The 20,641-nt window shown below is 55.7% G+C and overlaps 2 protein-coding genes and 1 pseudogene across 4 annotated transcripts; 1 reads left to right on the top strand and 2 right to left on the bottom strand.

The window, feature by feature from the left end:
* Positions 1–4,252: 4,252 nt before the first annotated feature.
* LOC100156705 (melanoma-associated antigen 10-like) lies at positions 4,253–5,257 on the bottom strand. Its single transcript, XM_085007865.1, has 2 exons — positions 5,087–5,257; positions 4,253–4,909 (listed from the first exon to the last, which is right to left on the bottom strand). The coding sequence occupies exons 1-2, from the start codon at positions 5,240–5,242 to the stop codon at positions 4,253–4,255; spliced, it is 813 nt and encodes a 270-aa protein (XP_084863991.1). The 5' UTR covers positions 5,243–5,257.
* On the top strand, positions 5,244–10,723 carry LOC110257700 (ADP/ATP translocase 3 pseudogene; annotated as a pseudogene).
* A 3,710-nt stretch (positions 10,724–14,433) lies between these two features.
* Positions 14,434–18,429, bottom strand: LOC110257699 (paraneoplastic antigen Ma6E). Of its 3 annotated transcripts, none has more exons than XM_021079881.2 (2): positions 18,136–18,429; positions 14,434–17,482 (listed from the first exon to the last, which is right to left on the bottom strand). In XM_021079881.2, exon 2 carries the CDS (start codon positions 17,407–17,409, stop codon positions 15,547–15,549), a length of 1,863 nt encoding a protein of 620 aa, XP_020935540.2. In that variant the 5' UTR covers positions 17,410–17,482; positions 18,136–18,429; the 3' UTR covers positions 14,434–15,546. The 3 variants fall into 3 exon arrangements, with proteins under 3 accessions (XP_020935540.2, XP_084864451.1, XP_084864450.1); XM_085008325.1 differs by lacking the exon at positions 18,136–18,429 and adding an exon at positions 17,716–17,882; XM_085008324.1 differs by lacking the exon at positions 18,136–18,429 and adding an exon at positions 17,640–17,684.
* Positions 18,430–20,641: the final 2,212 nt, after the last annotated feature.

Raw genomic sequence — 20,641 nt, 5'->3', positions numbered from 1 at the left:
GAACCTGAGCGCGTTTTTGTTCTTGGCGTCGCCTGTCACTCACGGGCTCCTGCTACCTGTTCACAGGGCCACGTGAGTTTTGGGGGGTGAAATGGGCAAAGGCCGGCTGTTTTGATTCGCAGTACAGCCCTCGTCTCTTTCACCTCCAACCCCTTGTCCTTCAAACGTCATATTGTACAACACATAGTTGGACCATCACATATACGCATGTATATCCACACACCACACACACACACACACACACACACACAGGTATGTGTCTATTCAATACGTGTATGTGTAATATGTCTGTGTGTGTATGGGTATACGTATTTATACACGTACGTGTGACTGTATAATGCATTCGTGTACATACATATACGCACATATAGGTCTACGGACATGTACAGCCACGCTTGTGGATGCATATGTAATTTTAGAATTTGGACGGGTCCCTCGCCATCTTTGCGAGTTCACCATCAGTCCTCTTCTCACCCTAGATAAATACTCTCTTTCAGGCTCATTTTTGTCATTTTAGAAGAGGCGCTTCCAAATCGTATCAGCCTCAGGCCCAGCGGATCCCCTCTGGACGCGGCCTGAGAGAGGCCAAGACTCCTGGGTCATTTCTGCCTGGGCCAATACACATGACGTCCTCAGAGACCTGGGACATGCTTGGAAATGCACCGCCTCCATGCTCTATGTGGACCTTATACCCTGGGGCAGCAGACTTTCGCTCTTCTGTAACACACCACTTCTACTATTAAAAACTTTCCTTTGGGGTAACTCCAGGCAACCTTCCTGAAGACTCTCAGTAGAATAAGAGGGCCTGATGGGCAAAGGCTCTCTAGCCAGGGAGGCAGTCTCACAGGTCAGCAGTGCCTTCTGCCTGGCCAGTGCCCTCCTCAGGTGGCAGCCAGGCTTCCTAAAAGCGTTTCCCCAGGCTCCTTCCCATGGGACCCATGGCACGGGCAGAGGCCTACAGTTCCTAGGCCCCTGGCAGGTGGGAGCAGGCTGACAGATTCAGGTGCTGGCTTGCTAGAAGGGGGGACACCAAGGGCCTCCTCTAGGCCAGAGTCTGTGCTGGATGCTGAGGATGCCAGGGTAAGAAGCATTAGCAAAATGCTGATGCTGAAAAGCAAAGCCTCAAACGAGCATCTACCACATGATGACACACAAAGCCATGAAGATGAGTGGTGGGTACTTCAGGGACCACTTTGGATGTGGGTGACCAGTCAGAGGAGATCTTCAAGATGGGGCTGGGGGTTGGGTATGTTTGAGCTGAGACTGGAATGAGAAGGAGGGGTCCTCCACGAGGAGTTCTTGTGGAAGGCTGTCCCACACAGAGGAGGGAAGGCAAAGGCCACAGATGGGAACGAGCTGGGTGTGTTCTGGGGCCAACCTTGAAGGCCATTGCAGAGCAGGAGTCTGAGGAGAGGGGCTAGAGTGGGCGGCATGGGAAGAAGAGCCCCGGGGGACACTGGCTAGGGGTCCCCTCTCGGGAGGCCCAGGCACCTAGACATGGCCCCTAAGGTCTCCGAGGCCAGCGTGGGTGGCAGGCATCTTCGGGTGCCCCTCACTTAGGCCGGGGCTGGCCACTCAGGACTTTGGGGCTGGGGCTATGGCTGGGGGTGGGGTCGGGGCTGGTGTGGCTAAGTGGGGTAGGGGACTTATGGGCACGGGCCGTGGCTGGTGGGTCCCCAGGAAACTCAGGGAGCCCCTAGGAATATGTGTGTTAGATGTTGGAGGTGGGGGACAGCAGGCAAGACCCAGTAGGTTCAGGGAGTCAATCCCCAGGACCAGTCACAGATGGGTCCAGGCGTGAGGTCAGAAAGCCCTGACGGGAGCATGACACAGGACTCTGGGGTGGGGGGGTGGGGGGTGCTTGCTCACCCCCCTGTGATCCGTCTCCCCCCGCAGGCCAAGAGCAGCCAGCCTCAGTCTTGGCACTGGTGGGGGGGGCAGGTGATGGTGGAGGGAAGAGGGGGCAGCAGGAGCTGCACAGCCCTCAGGCCCTGGGTGGGGTGGGGAAAGGTGGGGAGAGCTGTCCTCCACTTTGAGTCCTGGGCAGGGGTGTCCCCCCGAGGGCCAGGGGTACCTCCTCCCTGTCCCGCTCCCTCCCCTGCACCAGCCCTGTGTCCTGGGAACAGGCCAGGGTGGGGGAGGCTGTGAGCAGGAGGCTGCAGACAGGGCCTGGGGATGGCCCTTCCTTCACAGGGGCTGGCTGTGGGGCTCTGGAGCCCTCAGAGCCCTGGCTTCCACCTGAGGAGGGCACCAGCCAGGCGGAAGGCACTGCTGACCTGTGAGACCGCCTCCCTGGCTACAGGGCCTTGGCTAGAGGAGCAGTTCTTGGAGGGGGGCTGTTTTCATGGGGAGTGAGGAGCCAGGAACCATCTTCCTCTACCCTCACCGCCCTGCCTTCTCACTTCAAGGGATGGATGAGCCCACTACAACCTGAGGGCTACTGTCTATCTGCCTTTCAGGGACTCAGAGCCTTTGGGGACAGAATGAGCAACTGGGGCCCTTCCCCGTCCAATGTGTGCATGTGTGCAAGGAAGGAACAGTTCCATTTACATTTTCTAACACCATACACAAAAAATAAGCTCAAAGTTTTAGGATTAAAGACCTAAATGCAGGATTGGATACTATAAAACTCCTCGAGGAGAACACAGGCGGAACACTCTTTGACATAAATCACAGCAATATCTTTTTGGATCTGTCTCTTAAATGAACGGTAATAAAAGGAAAAATTAACAGTTGGAACCTAATTAAGCACAAAAGCTTTTTTACAACAAAGGAAACCACCAACAAGATGAAAAGACAACCTACCGAACAGGAGAAAATATTTGTCAATGATATGATCGACAAGGGGTTAACATCCAAAAATATATTAACAGCTCATAAAAAAGCAACCCAAGTAAAAAATAGGCAGAATAACCGAACAGACATTTTTCCATAGAAGACACACAGATGTCCAACAGGCACTTGAACGATCAAGGAAATGCAAATCAAAACCATGAGATACCACCTCACACCTACAAGAATGGCTATTGACAGAAACCCCACAAATAACAAATGTTGGCAAGGATGTGGAGAAAGGGGAACCCTCCTACACTGTTGGTGAGAATGTAAATTGGTGCAGCTACTGTGGAAAACAGCATGGAGGTTTGTCAAAAAAGTAAAAATAGGAGTTCCTGTTGTGGCGCAGCAGAAACGAATCCGACTAGGAACCATGAAATTTCAGGTTCAATCCCTGGCCTTGCTCAGTGGGTTAAAGATCTGGTGTTGCTGTGAGCTGTGGTGTAGGTTGCAGACATGGCTCTGGTTCTGCGTTGCCGTGGCTGTGGTGTAGGCCGGCAGCTGTAGCTCCGATTAGATCCCCAGCCTGGGAACCTACATATGCCGCAGGTGCAGCCCTAAAAAGGACAAAAGACACACACACACACAAAAAGAGTAAAAATAGATCTACCATATGATCCAAAATTTCCGCACCTGGGTATATATATCGGAAAAAACAAAAACAAACCAAAAACCCCACTAATTTGAAAAGATCCATGCATCCCAATGCTCATAGCAACATTGGTTTACAATAGTCAAGGCAGGGAAGCAACCTAAGTGTCCACTGACAGATGAATGATGAAGAATGGAGATATATATACATATATATATATGTATATATATATATATGTACATATATAAATACTATTCAGCTACAAAAAGAACAAAATTTTGCCATTTGCAGCAACGTGGATGGACTCATAGGGCATTATGCTAAGTGAAATACATCAGACAGAGAAAGACAAACACTGTGTGATTATCACTTACAGGTGGAATCTAAAAAATAAAACAAACTAGTGAATACATCAAACACTAGCAGACTTGGAGTTACAGAGAACAAGCTAGCAGTTACCAGGAGGGAGGGGAAGAGGGGCACTATCGGGGTGGGTGAGTGGAAGGTACAAAATATTGTGCGTAAGATACGCCACAGGGATGTATTGTACAACATGGGGAATACAGCCAATATTTCATAAAAACAAAGGATTTATTTCATAAGCACTTTAAATATTGCATAAAAATAAAATATATTGACATTAAAAATAATCTTAAAAGGAAAAACATTTGGAAACTCACTAAAGGAAACAAGGATGAAATTCCATGTCATCATAAAGAAGGGGAACCCAAAGCTGCAATACACTGTGTGCCCCCACCTCGCCCAGCCCTTGCTACTTAGGAGGTGACTGCTTGGGCCTATAAGGAGCCTGGCCGCCACTTGGGCTCAGGATCCCTCTTCCTCCTCAATCATGGCCTCCTCAGACAAGGATGGGCAGGACCTGGGATCCTTCTCACTGACTGTGAACATACGTTCTAGGACTTGCAACTTGCTGGTCTCCGCGTGGGCCCGGGGACCCCAGAGGAACTCGTAGCGGACAGGGTCACTGTGCGGCACCTGGTGGTACTCCAGGTACCCCTCCTGCACCCACACTTGGGTGAGGAGCTCCCTGGGCTCCCCATAGATGCAATGCTCTTTCCCAGCACACACACCCATCCTGTCCAGAGCTGCCCAGACCTCCTCCTCAGGGGCACACTCGCCCTGCAGGAGGATCACACCCAGGAGCACCACCAGGAGGCCGGTCTTGGGCAGGCTCTGCCCATCACTCAGCACCCCATCCCAGGTGAGGCCCAGGGTGGGGACCAGGGCGTAGGTGTGCTCACTGGGGTCCACCTCCTTCACATCCAAGCCAAAGACCAGCTGGATGAGCTCGGAGGCTTGGCTGAGGACCTCAGGGAAGTGGTCCTGAGCATCTCTGAGGACCACACTCAGCATCTCTGCCTGGGTGGTGGGCTCCTTGGCACAATACTTGAGAAGCAGGAACTCCACCAGGTCAGCCACCTTCAGATGCAGAGAGCCTGACTGGGAAGCATCGGCATGTTCCTGGTCATGCGAGGGGCTTGGCCCCTCATCATCTTGGCTGCCGGAAGCATCATCTTTGGATTGGCTCAGTGGAGTGGGGGCCACAGGAGCAGGGGAGGGGCAGACACCTTGAGGGTCCTGGGGGGGACTGGGGGTCTCAGGATCAGCCTCCTCCTCCAGGGTTTCTAGGAACAGGACAGAGTAGGAAGAGGAGACTGAGGAGGAGGAAGACGAGGGGAGTGTGGGCTCCTCCTCACCCCAATGCAGCTGGGCCTCCACCAGGCTATGGTCCTCTATTGGGTCCTCAAGTTCGTTTTCCATCTTGCGGAGCTCATTCTGCTGACGCAGAGGCATGATGATGGGGCTGGACAACCCACAGGAGTGTGAGCAGGTGACAGATGGGGACCCCTGGCCTGGAGAGAGAGGGGGTTTGAGTGGCCTGGGTTGAGAACCTCAGCCTCGGCCTGTGACAAAGGCCACCTCCCTACAAGTCTCCTCCTTAGGGGGGCTCTCAGGCCTCACAGGGGCTCTCCTCCTGGGTGGCCTGACCCCTGTGACCCTGAAGGAGGATGTGATGTGGCTCCTCAGGGTGCAGCCAGAGCAGCTTGTGGTTCCAGGGCTCTTTGGGGGTGGGGTGGCTTGGTTTTGTGGGGTCCTCTCTGCTCTGGGATTGGGAGCCCCTGGGTACACCCTCAGGGGACACACCTCACTTGGACACCTGGAACAGCCTGGGCCTCCTGCTCTGTGACCCAAGGATGCGGGCCTCACACCTGGGCCTTCACCTCCAGTTCCTGTAGCCCCTGTAAGAGGAATGGAGGGGGCACCTCAAGTGTAAACTGTGGCACAGACCGGGGCCCCCAGTGCTGGCAGGAATGTGGGCTGGACTCTGTGAGGCTCCCCAGTCCGGAGGCTGGTACTCTCCTCTGAGGTCCCTCATACTGTTCACTTTTCCCTTTGAACGGCCTGGGCCTCCTGCCCTGTAACCTACGGTACCTGGTCTCTCTGAGACCCGAATGTTCAAGAAGTTCTGCAGTGCTCATCCAGTCCTACTGCCGACTTTGTTGTAGGGTTCAAGGTCTCTCAATCCTCCCTCAGGCTCCTCCCTTGACTCCCAGCAGTACCAGGACCCTCCCCTCTGCCCACCTGAGGCCCCGCCCCTTATACTAGGTCCCCAGCCTCTCTGAGACCCGGATGCCTGTGGTCATCCTGCCCTGGGGCCTCCCCGGACTGATTTCCGGGGCGGGCTTCTCTGAGGTCCCTCTGACCTGGGGTCCAGGGTCCCCTCAGTCCTCCCTCAGGAGCCTCACCCTGACTCCTAGCAAGACCTGGGCCCCTCTCCCTCTGGCGCTCCACCCTTGATTCCAGGTTTCCAGTCTCCCTGAGACCCGGATGTCAGATGTCAGGAAATGGTGCCTGTGCTTATCGTGCCCCACAGCCTCCCAGGGTGGACTCCACTCTGGGGTCCCGCGTCCCCTCAGTCCTTCCTCAGGGCCCTGCTTTCTGTCCTGAGAGAACCTGGGCCTCCCCTCTGCCCCCCTGAGGGCCCGACCCTCCTGGCACCCGGTCCCCAGACGCTCTTCGACCCGGAAGTCAGGACGCTCTGCCCCACGTTCATCCCTCCCCACGCGACCCCCCCCCCCCAGGGCCGACAGCAGGGGCGAGCTGCTCGGAGGTCCCCTCTGTTCTTGGGTCCAGGTCCCCCTCAGTCCTCCTTCGGGCGCCTCACCCGGACTGCCAGCACGACCTCGGACTCGACCTCTGCCCTCTGGAGGCCCCGCCTTTTGGGTCAGGTCCCTGAGGTCTCTGAGACCCGGATGTCAGGAAGTCGGGCCACGGGGCCACGTGCTCATCCCGCCGCGGGGCCTCCCAGGGCTGATGGCAGGGGCGGGCTTCTCGGAGATCTCGGACCTGGGGTCCAGGTCGCCCCCACCTCCTCCTCCCTCCTCAGAGTCCTCACCTTGGTCCCAGGTGGACCTCGGATTCTCCCCTCTACCCCCTGGAGGCCCCGCCCCTTATACCAGGTCCCTGGTCTCCTGAGACCACTGGTCAGGAAATGCTGCCTGTGCTCATCCTGCCCATGGCCTCCCAGGGCTGACTCTGTCGTGGGGTCCCCTCGGTGCTCCCTCAGCGCACTGACCTGGATTCAGACAGCATGTGACCCTTTCCTCTGCCCACCTGAAGCCCCGCCCCTAACACCAGGTTCGGAGTCTCTCTGAGACCCAGATGTCAGGAAATGCTGCACGTGGTCATTGTGCCCCACAGCCTCCCAGGGCCATCTCCTGGGGTCCCGCGTCCCCTCAGTCCTTCCTCAGGGCCCTGCTTTCTGTCCTGAGAGAACCTGGGTCTCCCCTCTGCCCCCCTGAGGGCCCGACCCTCCTGGCACCCGGTCCCCAGACGCTCTTCGACCCGGAAGTCAGGACGCTCTGCCCCACGTTCATCCCACCCTGCGCTTCCCAGGGCTGACTGCGGGTGGGGGCTTCTCTGAGATCCCCTCTGGCCTGGAGGGAGGCCCAGGTTCCCTGAGTCCTTCCTTCAGGGTTCTCACCTTGTCTCCCATTAGGACCTGGGTCCCTCCCCTCTGCACCCTGCCTCTTATGCCAGTTTCCCAGCCTCTCTGAAACCCTGATCTCAGAAAGTCAGAAAAGGCTGCTAAGTGCTCATCACCCCCCCGACTCTGTGCCAGCAGCCCCCCTGGTCTGACCTCCAGGATGGGCTTCTCTGAGATCTCTGACCTGGGGTCCAGGGTCCCCTTAGTCCTCCCTCAGGCTCCTCACATTGACCTATAGCATGACCTGGGTACCCTCCCACTCTGCGCACCTGATACCCAGCCCCTTATACCAGGTCCCCAATCTCTTTGACACCAGGATATCAGGAAGTCATGACAGGCTGACAAGTGCTTATTCCACCCATAGCCGAGCCTGACCACAGGTCCAAGGTGCCCTCAGTCCTCCCTCAGGGGCCTCACCTTGACTCCCAGCAGGACCTCAGATTCACCCTCCGCCCACTGGAGGCCCCGCCCCTCGTATCAAGTCTTGGTCTCTGAGACCTGGATGTCAGGAATTTAGAACAGACTGCCATGTGCTCATCCCACTCTGGGTCTCCCCTGACTGACCGCTGTGGGAAGGAATCTGTTGAGTTTCCTCTGATCTTGGGTCCAGGGTCCCTGCAGTCATTTCCTAGGGTCCTCACCTGAGGCCCCGCCACTTGTACCAGGTCCGCAGTCACTCTGAGACCTGGATGTCAGGAAGTCAGGACAGGCTGCTCAGTGTTCATCCTGCCCCAGGATGGTCTCATGCTATGAAGGATATACAACCCAATAAAACTTGTTGTGTCTGACTGCCTCTTGTGGTTGTATTTCCTTTATCAGCACCAAAATCCCTCAAATGAACTTCCTAAGTGCTGAATTTACTGAAAGATGGCAAAGCCATTTCAGTAAGGCTATTTAAGAGAAGATCAAATATTTCAAAAATAATTTTAAAGGAAATTTTTTTGGAGTAAAGAGTGGTTTGACTTTTCTCCATGAAAGAGGAGAAGGAGGTACTCTCTACCCTCAAATGGAATGTGTCAGTTCAGGTCCTCCAGGAAGCCAAGATGGCATTAGAAGTGCAAAAGATTTGTTGATAAATATAAAGGGAAGGCAAGAAGAGCCTACTTCCACACATGTGGAAGGAGAGGGAGATGGAAGAAGGGCTGGAAGGGAGTGCCTCTGACTGTGGTGCACATTTAAGAAAGTCTTGGCCAGCCTAGCTGGGAGCTCTGGTAAATAGAAGGCCCACTGAGAAGGCCCACAATGAGCATAAATGATTCTAGTAGCCCTGCTGTGCTAAGTCATGGATTGGGTGCTGTCTGGGCACAGCATGAGCTCTGTGAAAATGCTGCAGTGGATCCTGAAAACACTCTAGCTGCACTTCTCTCTTAAAGTGACATCTAAGTGGTGAACTTCCATAGCTACCACAGTCCACCCCTTGTACCACACAGGTCCACTATTACATATACATATGTTCAGGAAGCAGTTTTTATGTCGTTCCCATGGGCCTCTCTTACTGTGGGTAAACTTACAAAAGAGAAAGTGGTGGGGAAAAATATAATGCCATTGATGTGGTTGGTCTTGCAGCTGCAACAACTACTCATTATCTCCCTCCACTATCCATTCTAGGGTTCCCTCACCCTCAGCTATCACTTCTGCAGGCTTGGTGACTTTCCTACATCCTTGGGGGATCTTAGTCCCTAGTATCCATTTCTTTCTCAGCCCAGAATTGCTGCACTTGGCCATTCACTATCACAATTGGGCAAGTGAGTACTAAGAACCATCCAAGCAGGTCATCTGTGTTCTGCACATATTTCTCCTTGCCCCAATTGTAACTGCAGTTCTACCTCTTCCTTGGCAAGTGTTAATTACCTTAGCCAAAAAGAGAGACTATTTCTGCCTACTGGTCTCTGAACACAGGGAACCAAAAATGTCAGGCAGCAGTCATATCTATGAAAGCCACAAGACTCTGGCTGTGTCTTCTGGTGAGAATGCACTGTCTTTAGGGACCAGAATATATACACCTGCAGAATTCAGAGTTGAGGACATGGGAAACACAATGTCCACCTAGGTAGGTCACTAAGAAATATGGAAAGTGGAGCCACTCTGGCTTCCACCCTTTGGCTCCCAGATTCATGTATTCTTCTTACTGGTGGTACAGTGCCACATGGAGGTCTCAGATACAGTGCATATACTGCATCCTGGAGGATGGTACTCCATCCTTGCAAAATATTGCCTCTAAGTTTGTGCTTCAGCTGCACCTTCAGCAGGACATTCTGAAATTCTGTCAAGCTAGCAGCTTCCGGGTGATGCAGTGTGTGATTTCAGAGAATCCCATGCTCATGGGCCCACTCACACATATCCTTCAGTCTGAAGTATGTCTTATGACAGCATACTACCTTGTGTGGGATTACAGGCTCTCTGTGCCTCTGCTTTTCTCTCTACTCACTAAGGTGTCTGCTCTGTCACCACGACAGAACAGGCCATCTCCTTTGCCAAGGACCTCCTGGCCAGTGGCATTGCCACCACCATCTCCAAGACATACATGGCCCCAATTAAATGGGTAGAGCTGCTGTGCGGGTGCAACACACCAGCAAGCAGATCATAGCCATAAGCAGTACAAGGGCATTATTGACTGTGTTGTGCACATCCCAAGGAACAAGGCATGCTGTCCTTCTGGAGGGACAACCTGGCCAATGTCATCCATTACTTCCCCACTCAAGCCCTCAAGTCTGCCTTCAAGGATAAATACAAGGAAGTCTTTCTGGGGGCCTTGGACAAGCACATAAAGTTTTGGAGGTATTCTGCCAGCAACCCAGCCTCCGGTGGGGCAGCCCAAGCCACCTCTCTCTGCTTGTCTAATTCTTGTTAGAACCTGTCTGGCTGCCAATGTGGGGAAATCTGGCACTGAGCGGGAGTTTGAAAGGCCTGGGAGACTCTCTACTAAATATCACCAACTCTGATGGCATCTTAGAGCTGTACCAGGGCTTCAATGTCTCTGTGCAGGACATCATCATCTATCCATGGCATACTTTGGCATTTATGACAGGTCTAAAGGCATGTTCCCCAAATCCTAGAACACCCACGTCGTGGTGAGCTGAACGGTTGCCCAGACCACGATAGGTGTGGCTGGCGTGGTGTCCTAGCCCTTTGACCCTGTACAGCAGTGGATGATGATGATGCAGTAGGAGTACAAAGGAGCCAACATCATGTACAGGGGGACCCTTAAGTGCTGACAGAAGATCTTCAAAGACGAAGGAGTAAAAACCTTCTTCAAGGGTGCCTGTCCAACATCCTCTGTTGCATAGGCAGTGCCTTTCTTGCTGAAGAAGGTCATCTAGGTGCTGCCCACTGGGCACACAGACCAAGAGAACCTTGTAGAATACTTAACTGTTACAGACTATTAACCTTCAGAAATTCCAGGGTCCCTGCAGAGGACTGAAGCCGCCCTGGAGGAGGGTGAATTTTGATCATGACCATCAGTACCCTGGATCCATGTACTGATTAGGGAGGGGGGGAAATCATGGCATCTTCGTAAGTCCACAGGTGAGGCAGCTCCACTACTAGACTCTAGGTGCTTGTAGGACCAAATTCTGTTTTGGTATTTTTTTTTAAATCATGTCTCACATTTGTACTGAAGCATTACTCTCTTTGCACAGTTTAATATTTGCAATTATGTTCCATGTTGGGCATTCCGCTGTAAAATAATAAACCCAGGACACAGAAAAAATAAAACAGACAAACAAAAAACATCCTTTATACTTCTACCCGTTGGGAAGCTCTTCCCTCCCCATTTTCTTTCAGGGATATCCCTAGGTGTGGCTATAACGTAACTGCCACCCATTTTCAACTTGTACCCAAACACCAAGCAAATCCATCCAAAAGCAAGCCTAGACCTCTTCCTCCTCCTTCATCTGGCCATAGTGTGAGCTGAGGGAGGGGCTGTAGTACACCTGTGATTCATAACATGATGGCTTGGGTACTGCTCACAAAGCTTACTCTTACCTCTGTCCCTGCCCACGCTGTATTCTAGATGCACCATTTCCATCCTACAATGAGTTGCTGATCAGCCGTCTGACTTTGACTTGAGCCTGACAGTTTCCAGCTCATTACGGGAAGTTCCAGAAACATTTTGTGTCCCACAGTCAAAAATCTGTCTCTACCAGGGCCAAGAAGCACACCAGAAGTTATTTCTAGAAATCATATAAACTCTCATGTGATGGCATACCCTTTCTCTAGAACCTAATAAAGATTAGCTACCACAAAACCCACAGCAGTCGCCATTTTTTTGGGGGGTGCACCTGCTGCATATGGAAGTTCCAAGGCTAGGGGTCGAATTGGAGCTGCAGCTGCCAGCCTAAGCCACAGCCACAGCAGTGTCAGATCTGAGCCACATCTGTGACATACACTGCAGATCGTGGCAATGATGGATCCTTAACCCACTGATCAAGGCTAGGATCAAACCCTCATCCTCATGGACACTATTCAAGTTCTTAACCCACTGAGCCAAAATGGGGATTCCTCTATGGGCTGTCTAGGTGATACACATCTCTGTATTGTATTATGAGAAAGGACAGGTATGACATAGGGCAGGAAAGTTAACATAGTGAAGCAAACTGTAAGTAAAGCTGTCTGTCCACATGATTGTGAGCTGCTTCTTGTCCTCTTTTCTTGACTGGTTGGAACCAAAGGAATGCACTCATCAAATCAATGGTCACGGTAACAAGGACCTAAGGCAGCAAACAGCATCCACAACTGGAATTACTACTTGGTGAGGTCGGTGGTGGTATATAGTCATTCTACAGAATTCATCCAATTCCTGTGTTGTGACTGGCATTAAGTCAGGGAGAGGTTTTGCTAGAAGGAATAAAAATCAAATAACGCTGGAGTTCCCTGGTGGTGTAATCACTTAAGGATTTTTGCATTGTCTTTGCTGTGGCTCAGGTTCAATCCATGGCCCAGAAACTTCTTCATGCTGTGGGTGTGGCCAAAAAAAAAAAAAAAAAAAAACTCAAATAAGGTTAAAAGGCAGCACCTGACTGTGGAAAGGGCGTTTACATTGGGCCTCTCAGGTGCTTGGTACCAATGCTACCATAGAAACTACTTGCCTTAGTGTCAAAAGATTAAGATATTGTGGAGAGGTAGACAGGAGAGTCACAACCAGCTCACCTAAATGTAGCAGTTGAACTTTACTTAAATGATACAGAGGGTCTGTCTGGACTTAAAAAGCAATATTCGATTTCTAAAGAGAATAGAAGTGTTGGAATACAATCGTAATCATCTGGGAGGCTGGAGGTTGGATAAAAAATGCAAGTCTAAGAGGCACCTTTCCCTCATGATGGGACTGACTGTAAGAGCAACATGTCCACCAAGTTCACCAAGGCTTTAGGGTAGGAACTACCCACGAATTGTAAACAGTATATAATGTAATAAAAGGAGCAAAAGTGCCACACTTAAGGAGCCTAGCTCAGCAACTCGGTAACCAGGGCAATCCCCTCAGTTTTCTTATCCTCAGTTTCTACTACCGAACAAGGAAAGGGTCCATGATCTCTGAGCTAAGAAAAAACTCCATTGCTCTGCAGGATCTCCTATTGGGAACAGGTAAGGAAACTAAAGCACAGAGATGAGTAAAATACCCAAGGTAAGTCAGTTACGGAGGCGGGATTTGAGCCCCAGCAAGGGGTCCATGCTCCCTGTGCTATGGGGCCTCCTTCTGCACCTGCGACTACAGAGGAGGAGGGCCGAGCTCCCCAACTTTGCAGCAGGTCCACGGCTCCGCGGGTCTCCCCGCTCCCACGGAGCGCCAGCGCCCCGCGGGCAGAGACCCCCAACAGCGGGCTCGCTGCCACACGGCCTCTGGCCACGGGACCCCCCCCCCCACCGCCGCCCCGGCTCTTCTCCTCGCGGGCACCCATTCTCCTCTCCGCCCGGAGGTCGGCGCGTGCTCGGGGGCCTGCGTCAGCCCCAGGGCCGCTGGGGGGGGGCGGGGGCGGGGAAGGGACGCGGGCGCCCAGGGCGGCCCGAGGTGGCCGGCAGGCCCAAGCGTGGTCTTGGCGCGCCCTCTGGCGGCCGGCGCGAGCAACGGCCGGGGAGGAGCGCCTCCGAGCCCCGTCGCGCCCGGGGGAGCCATTTCGCGGGGTGGACGGGCGCGGCTCCCGACAGGCACCGCGACGCACGCGGGCGGCTGCAGGAAATGGCGGCGCGCGCAGGCGCCCACGGGCCGGATGCTACCGCGCACCACCCCGGCGCACTCCCGCGCAGGTGCGCACGGGCCGGCCTCGCGCCGGGACCGTGAGCGAGTCCGGAATTCGCGCCCAGGCGCGCGGGGCGGGTGCGCGCGTTCTGCGCGGCTGCGGACTGCGTCCCTTCTTTCTTCCCAATGCACAACTTTCTGGCTTCCCATAGAGATCGTGAAGCTCTAGGACATTGAGTAGACATTAGAAAAAAACTGATGTATTATTCAGAATGAATCTTTGCTGCAGCATCGACCTACGGCTCATTTATCATGCGGTCATTGTGTACTCCTTTCAGTGTTTTATTGTTTTTTTTTCACGGGTGCAGTCTGTGCTCCGGATACCTAAACCCACCACAGTGCTGTTGATTGGCATCACCCAGCACACTCATCTCTGTTCCTTAAGGTGGGTCCACAAACCAGGTCACCTGTGTGGTAACCACGTTTTCAAATTAAACCACTCCTCAGTACCCAATGGACCAGCCACAACTCCCTGTCACTGGATCTGTCCAGCCCAGGAGACCACGCAGACCCTCTTGGACCTTGCCAACCATACAGCAATGCCCTCTCGGGGTACCAGCCTCACCTGAGCCTCACCTGCGTTGCTGCAGCAGACACCAAACTCAAACAGTGAAATTTATTGAACAGAAACATTGACTGAAATCAGTGAACGTGGGGAGGAATAAGAGAACAACTTCAAGCAGCCACTGGAGCCCACAAGTCTCACTCCCCACCCCCCCACCCCCGTCCCTAACTTGGTGCCTCGCTGCCCCCCCCCCCCCCGACCACGCTGTGACCACCGCCCCCATACTCTCCTTCCTGAGGGCCCTGCAGGCAGCCTTTCAACAGGACCATTAATCCCAACAAGGTCCCCTTCCCCCAGGACACCCCCTCTGCCTCTGACTGACATGCAGGGGGCTGGCCCTGCTTTAGGGCCCACACAGGACAGTCAGGACTGGAAAACACAGCAGGACACACTCCACAAGCAGAGGAAACTGAGTCGCAGGGAACGATGGCTGGAACCGCAGGACACAGTGGAGCCTCCCGCAGTCCCCGCCGGCCACAGGCGGTCCAGGTCTTCCTTCTGCAGGTCACGTGGTGGGCACCAGCCTTGCCCTCGTCCATCCTGTCCTTCCCACTGTCTCCCGGGACTGGGCTGGGGGGCTCCGGGCTGGGTGGGGCTGGGGGAGCTGCTCAGGGAAGGACACAGGCACATCCCCACAAGGACGCGAGGCGGCGGGGGGCCTACATCTACGCCCAGAAAGCAGACGGTGAGCTCGGGACACGGGACCACAGCGAGCAGAGCTTTGGTTGGCACTGAAGCTCAGGCCACCTGGCAGGGCCCTGAGGTGGCTGTCCTGGTGGGCGGGGAACACGTGGCCAGGGCTCAGGGGCACCTTGGGACTCTGCAGGGGAACCAAGGCTAGTGCGTGTTTGGAGAGGAGAGGACCAGAGAGCGGGGTGCCTTGACACGTGGGTCACGAGGGGCTACAGAGACACAGGTGGGCTCCCAGCACAGGGTGCAGCCTGCCTGCCCCTGGGGACGCTGGACAGGGGTCCCCTCTCGGGAGGCCCAGGCACCTTGACATGGCCCCTGAGGTCTCCGAGGCCAGCGTGGGTGGCTGGGGCTGGGGGCAGGGCTGGTGTGGCAAAGGAGGGGGAGGGGGCCCCTCTCCCCTCCCCGATTGGTGTCACACATGGTCATCTTGGTCCCTGGAAAGGATGGGGGTGGTGGCCAGGGCCCCTTGGGGATGGTGGGGGACCTGGGGGCCGGGCTGGGCTCCCCTCCCCTCAGCCCTGCTCCCCCTGTGGGGCCAGGAGGCTGCCTGGCCTGGCCTCCCCCTGCCTCCCCACCTGGGGCCCCGGGGAGCCTGCTGAGCCTATTGGCCGGAGAAGGACTCAGGGGGGGCTGGTGTCGGAAGCCCCGTCCTCGTTTCCCGGCTCCTCGGGGTTGAGTTTGAGCCCCTCCTCGGGGGGCTCCTCGGCCTCCTGGTCAAGGTCATCTGGCTCACAGCCAGGACCTCCTGGGGCCGCAGGAGAAACCCTGGCCGTCCAGGCAGTGATGGGGGCCCCGGGGGCGTCTGAGGATCCTGCCAGACCTAGGCCCGCAGGGGCAGGAGCACTTCCGACTTCCCGGGAGGCCTGGCTGCTCTCCCCAGGGGCAGGGGCCACGCTGGCAGCACCTCGGGCTTCAGGGGCGGCCTCGCCAGCCTCGGCGGCGGCGGCGGCGGCAGGAACTGCCACACCGGCCTCTTCCCGGGCTGGGGGCGCCTGGGCGCCACCTTCCTTGGAAAGGGCAGCCTGGCCGCTGTCTTCCCGGGCCGGGAAGGCCAGGGGGGCCGGGAAGGCCAGGGTGCCCTCTGCAGCGGTGCCCTGGGCGGCGACGTCACGGGCCGGGGCGCGCTGGGCGGCGGCCAGGCCTGCGATGCCCGCGTGGGCCTCTTCTTCCCCGTGCCCCTGCTCGCTCGCAGCCGGCTCGGCCTCCCACGCCTCGCTCTCGCGGATGAGGCGCAGCAGGCCCACGAAGCCAGGGGGCCTCCGCTCCAGCCGCAGCCTCCTCAGCTTGGTCTGGAGCGTGTCGTTGGGCCGCGCCCGCATCAGCACCTGCCGGGCGCGCGCCTGGTCGGCCGTGGCCGGGTGGATGGCCTCCGTCTCCACGGCCGCCTGCAGCAGGCCTTCCAGGCGCATCACGTAGGCAAAGAGCGTCTCCTGCGGCCGCTGGGCGCACGTCGCGAACCTGAGCCGCGCGGTCACCGGGCTGTCCTGGTCCCCAAACACCTGCACCAGCGCGGCCAGGCAGTCCTGCGCGGCCATGTCGGCATCTTGCGCCAGGAGGCCGCACAGGAGGTCCAGCGCGGGGCCGCCCAGGCTCTCCACCAGCCGCCGCCGCCGCTCCCTCTCGGACACGTGGCGCCACAGGTACAGCATGTCGTTGGCGTGGTCCAGCCAGCTCTCGAAGGACTCTTCCCCGCCGCCTGGCTCTCCCAGCCCAGAGAAGGCTCTCAGTTCCTCGTAGCCCATGGCTCCTGCCCCCTCACCTGGAGCGCCTGCCTCGCCCGCGGCGCCCTCCATACTCAAAGATCCTGCCACACCTGCCGCTCCTGTGTCCCCTGCAGCGCCCTCCTCATCTGACAGCCCTGCTTCATCTTCAGCTCCTGCCTCAGCCTCCGCCCCTGCTGCACCTGCAGCTCCTGCCTCAGCCTCCGCCCCTGCTGCACCTGCAGCTCCTGCCTCAGCCTCCGCTCCTGCTGCATCTGCAGCTCCTGCCTCACCTGCATCTCCTGCCACACCTGCATCTTCTGTCTCACCTGCATCTTCTGTCTCACCTGCAGCTCCTGCCTCACCCGAAGCTCCTACCTCACCCAGGACTCCTGCCTCACCTGCCCCGCCAGCCACTGCTTGTCTCTGGGCCTGTGCAGGGGAATTGGGTCTCTCCTGTGACTCCGAGTCAGGAGCCTGGGGCAGGAAGACCACAGTCCACGGTCCCCCCCGGCCTCGTATTTGCTGGGGGATCAAACTTCTGTTGAAACTGTCGGCAAACTCGACCAAGGCCACCCGGCACCCCAGCTCCTTTCTGAAGACCTTGCCCAGCACTCGGTACCGGCCCAGGGGCCGCAGGGCTGCCCGCACGGCCTCCTGGAACTCCTGGTCCTCCAGGAACTCCTGGTCCTCGCAGTCATCCGGGATGCCCAGGATGAGCAGAGCGCGCTGAGCCTTCACGCCCATCCACCTGCACCAATCCCGCAGCATCGCCAGCGCCATCGCCCGGGCCTGGGGGGAGGGCGCACGATCCGACAGGCGAGCGCGCAGACTGTCGCAGTCTCTGCACTGCGGCCTGTGGGTGCAGAGGGGAGGAAGGGACATTGCCATCAGACAGCCCCCCCCCCCACCGGCCCCGAAAGACAGCGGCGGCCTGCCGCCCCTCTCCCGCCAGTTCCTGCTCCCCACGCCCCTCTGCAGCTGCTCAGAGCCCCCGCCCCTGCACTCCTCACCTCCGCAGCGAGCAGACCCCCCCCTTCGCCTTGGCTGACGCCTCTGATCCGCCCACAGCCGCCCAGCCCCTCTCACCATCCTCTGCATCCGGGCAGCTGGGAGCCCTCCCTTCCCAGAGCCCCCAGCCAGGGGCCCTCCCATCCTTTTTCCCAGCGCGGGACCCGGGACCCGGAGCGCCCCTGCTCCCTCTGAGGACCCGGCCCCCCGGGAGGCCCTCTTCCTCGCCCCTCACGCCCCGAGTCGGGAGCCCCTCCCTTCCCACCAGCACCTGCCCCTCTGCAGCTGGAGCCGCCCTCCCCTGCCCGCCCCCCCCCCCGCACCACACACCCCCCCTACCCCCGCAAGCAGGAGCCCCACCTCCCCTCCCCACACCCCTGCAGGCCGGAGTCCCACCCCCCTCCTCGCCAGCATCCCACCAAGACCCCCCCTCCCGCCCCCACTGCCTGTGGATCTGGCCCCTGCCCTGAGGTCCCGCCCCTGCGAAGCCCGGGTCACCTGCTCCCTTTCTCCGACTCTGTGGGCGCTGCCTGTGGGCTTCGGAGTCGACTCCAGAGGCACCTCAGAGCCCTGGAGCCTGAGAGCCAGAAGACTGTGTGTGCCTTGGGGCTGCGCAGTCCAGGGGTCTCCCAGGCCCTCTGTGCTGAGGCCACCGTGGGCTTCGCGGGGCTCCCGGAAGCCCCAGGTGGATGAGCGTCTCTGTGCAGGGCAGGTGGCTGGATCAGGAGAGCATTTGAGGTGTCGCTGTTGCTGCAGCGGGACCTGCTTGGTAAGGGCTGGATGTGGCAGGGCTCGGAGCCTCCAGAAGCAACAGGCACACTCATTGGCCCTCCAACAACAAAATGACCTAGTGGGGATTTGGGAGGGGAAGGAGGGGAAGCGAGCAGAGAGAAAACTCATGGTTGGGAGTGAAAGCTGGAAGACGGGAAGCGGTGGACACATAGGTGCTAGAGTACCTAGTGTCCCTGTGCGGTCACAGGCCAGCCTCATCATGCCGGGAACCTTAGCAACAGACACAGGCTGGCTGTCACCAACTCAAGAGCTTCTTCCTCGCTCCTTATTCTGCAAAGCCAGACCTCACCACCTAAGAAGTCATCAAGTGGAAAAGATTGCATTGAAATCAGGCAGAGCTGGATTCGCCTAGCAGCTCGGTGGCCTTGCACCAGTCATTGTATGTCTCTATTCCTCATCTGTAAAGGGACGATAAGAACATTGCTTCTTGCAGGATAGTCACGGAGCCTTACCTTCCACTGGGCACACAGTAAGCCTTTCGTAATGGCCACAAGGGCACAGCAATAGAGAGACGTGGTGAGGGCAGCTGTGGTGGTGGAGTTGGAGGTGGGTGGTTGCAGTCTGTTCAGGGGTCCCACACCTGAGCCCTGAGTAAAGGAGGGACATAAAATGCAACATCGGAACTATTTCTCCGAAGGAAACAAGGATTGACTGGTGAGACAGCGTATGACTGTGCTTCTGCAGACTTTCTTCAGGAGAAGCCTCTGAGGAACTCAGTCCATCTCTGCTATGTCTAGTACTGGCTGCCCACCAGAGTCCTTAGTGTGCCCTCAAGCACTGCTTCACAGGCACTTCCGACAATGGCAGTGGCCAAGAGCTGCCCTCACTGAGCTCCCTAGACACAAACACGAACAGGAATAGCAGAGCAAGAGCACTTCTTTTTTGGCCACAGCAACGCCAGATCTGAGCGGCATCCTACAGCACAGCTCACGGCAACACCAGATCCTTAACCCACTGAGTGAGGCCAGGGGTTGTACCCACATCCTCATGGTTCCTAGTCGGATTCATTTCCGCTGCGCCGCAACGGCAACTTCAGGAGCACTTCTAATGTTCACTGTGAAATGTAGGTGAGGGCTTGGTGGTGAACTCTTGTGATAAATTGAGTTTTTAAATGTCCCCAGTTCTCCAGCACTCCCTGTGTCAGCACCATATTCACAATGACTTTAGAGCTCCTCCCGGCACTAGACAGAGTGTATTTCCCCAGCACTGGAATCAAGACTGGTCTAGTGCCTTGCTTTGGAAAACAAAATATAAAAGAAGTGATAAGGTGCCAGTTGTTGTTGATCATGGGTCACATTTTCCTATTGTCTCATATGTTTTGAAAAAATTTTTTATCGTATGCCAGGTATTACATTTAAAAGAACCATAAGGGTTGAATTGTTTTCTCTTGAAGAGAGGGGACACCCTTTCCTCAATCAGGTATATCACAGAGACACTGGGCTTAGTTCCAGACCAGCGCAATAAAGTGAGTCACACACATTTTTAGTTTCCCAATGCGTGTACAAGTTATGTTGACACCATACTATAGCCTATTAGACATGCAATAGTATTATATCATTTAAAAAACAGTGTATATACCTTAATTTTAAAATGTTATTGCTAAAAAATGCTATCTGTCGTCTGAGCCCTCAGCAAGTCACAGTCTTTTTGCAATAGTGACATCAAAGATCCCTGATCACAGGTCACCACAACAAATAGAATAATAATGAAAAAGTTTGAAATATTATAAGAATTACCAAAATGTGACAAAGAGACATGAAGTAAGCAAATACTGTTGGAAAAAAATGGCGCCAATAGACTTGGCGGGTGGAGGATTACCACAAAATTTCATTTTGTAAAGACCACAATGTCTATGAAGCACGATAAAACAAGGCGTGCTTGTAATTTCACTGAGGTATACAATTTCAATCCAGGAAAGATTTGAACTCTATCATGGCTCTAGTGCAGCTTTAGTTAGCATCAGTTTAGTTAGGATCTGATGCCAGACGCCTGGAAGGTGAGATCGGTCCTTTGCTCTCTGCTCCCTCTAGTTGCTAGAGTCGAGCAGAACTCGGGGGTCTAAATACCAGGAGACTACAGTGCTCTCTCTCAAGTGATATGCATGGCTGTCTCTTGAGGGTATTTGAGAGGGCAGCTCATGGCTGTTGATGTTGCCGCTGCTGAGAGCCCCGGCAAAAGTGCAGCTCCTCTCATGCGGAGCAAGGCAGAGCTG

Source organism: Sus scrofa, chromosome X, assembly GCF_054392235.1.
Source record: "Sus scrofa isolate SSC_HxYL_T2T_F1_AM1 chromosome X, Sscrofa_HxYL_maternal_Yorkshire_Landrace_v2.0, whole genome shotgun sequence".
In the NCBI taxonomy this organism is placed as follows: domain Eukaryota; kingdom Metazoa; phylum Chordata; class Mammalia; order Artiodactyla; family Suidae; genus Sus; species Sus scrofa.
Note: the sequence above shows the minus strand (reverse complement) of the source record. Positions and strands in the feature narration are given on the sequence as shown.

What these genes read in the sequence shown, in the direction of transcription:
- LOC100156705 (XM_085007865.1), bottom strand. Translation starts at nt 5,242, where the DNA reads ATGCCTCTGCGTCAGCAGAATGAGCTCCGCAAGATGGAAAACGAACTT. An exon ending in CAGTCTCCTCTTCCTACTCT is followed by an intron (nt 4,910 to 5,086) that starts GTCCTGTTCCTA and finishes TCGCATGACCAG; the next exon opens with GAACATGCCGATGCTTCCCA.
- LOC110257699 (XM_021079881.2), bottom strand. Translation starts at nt 17,409, where the DNA reads ATGGCGCTGGCGATGCTGCGGGATTGGTGCAGGTGGATGGGCGTGAAG.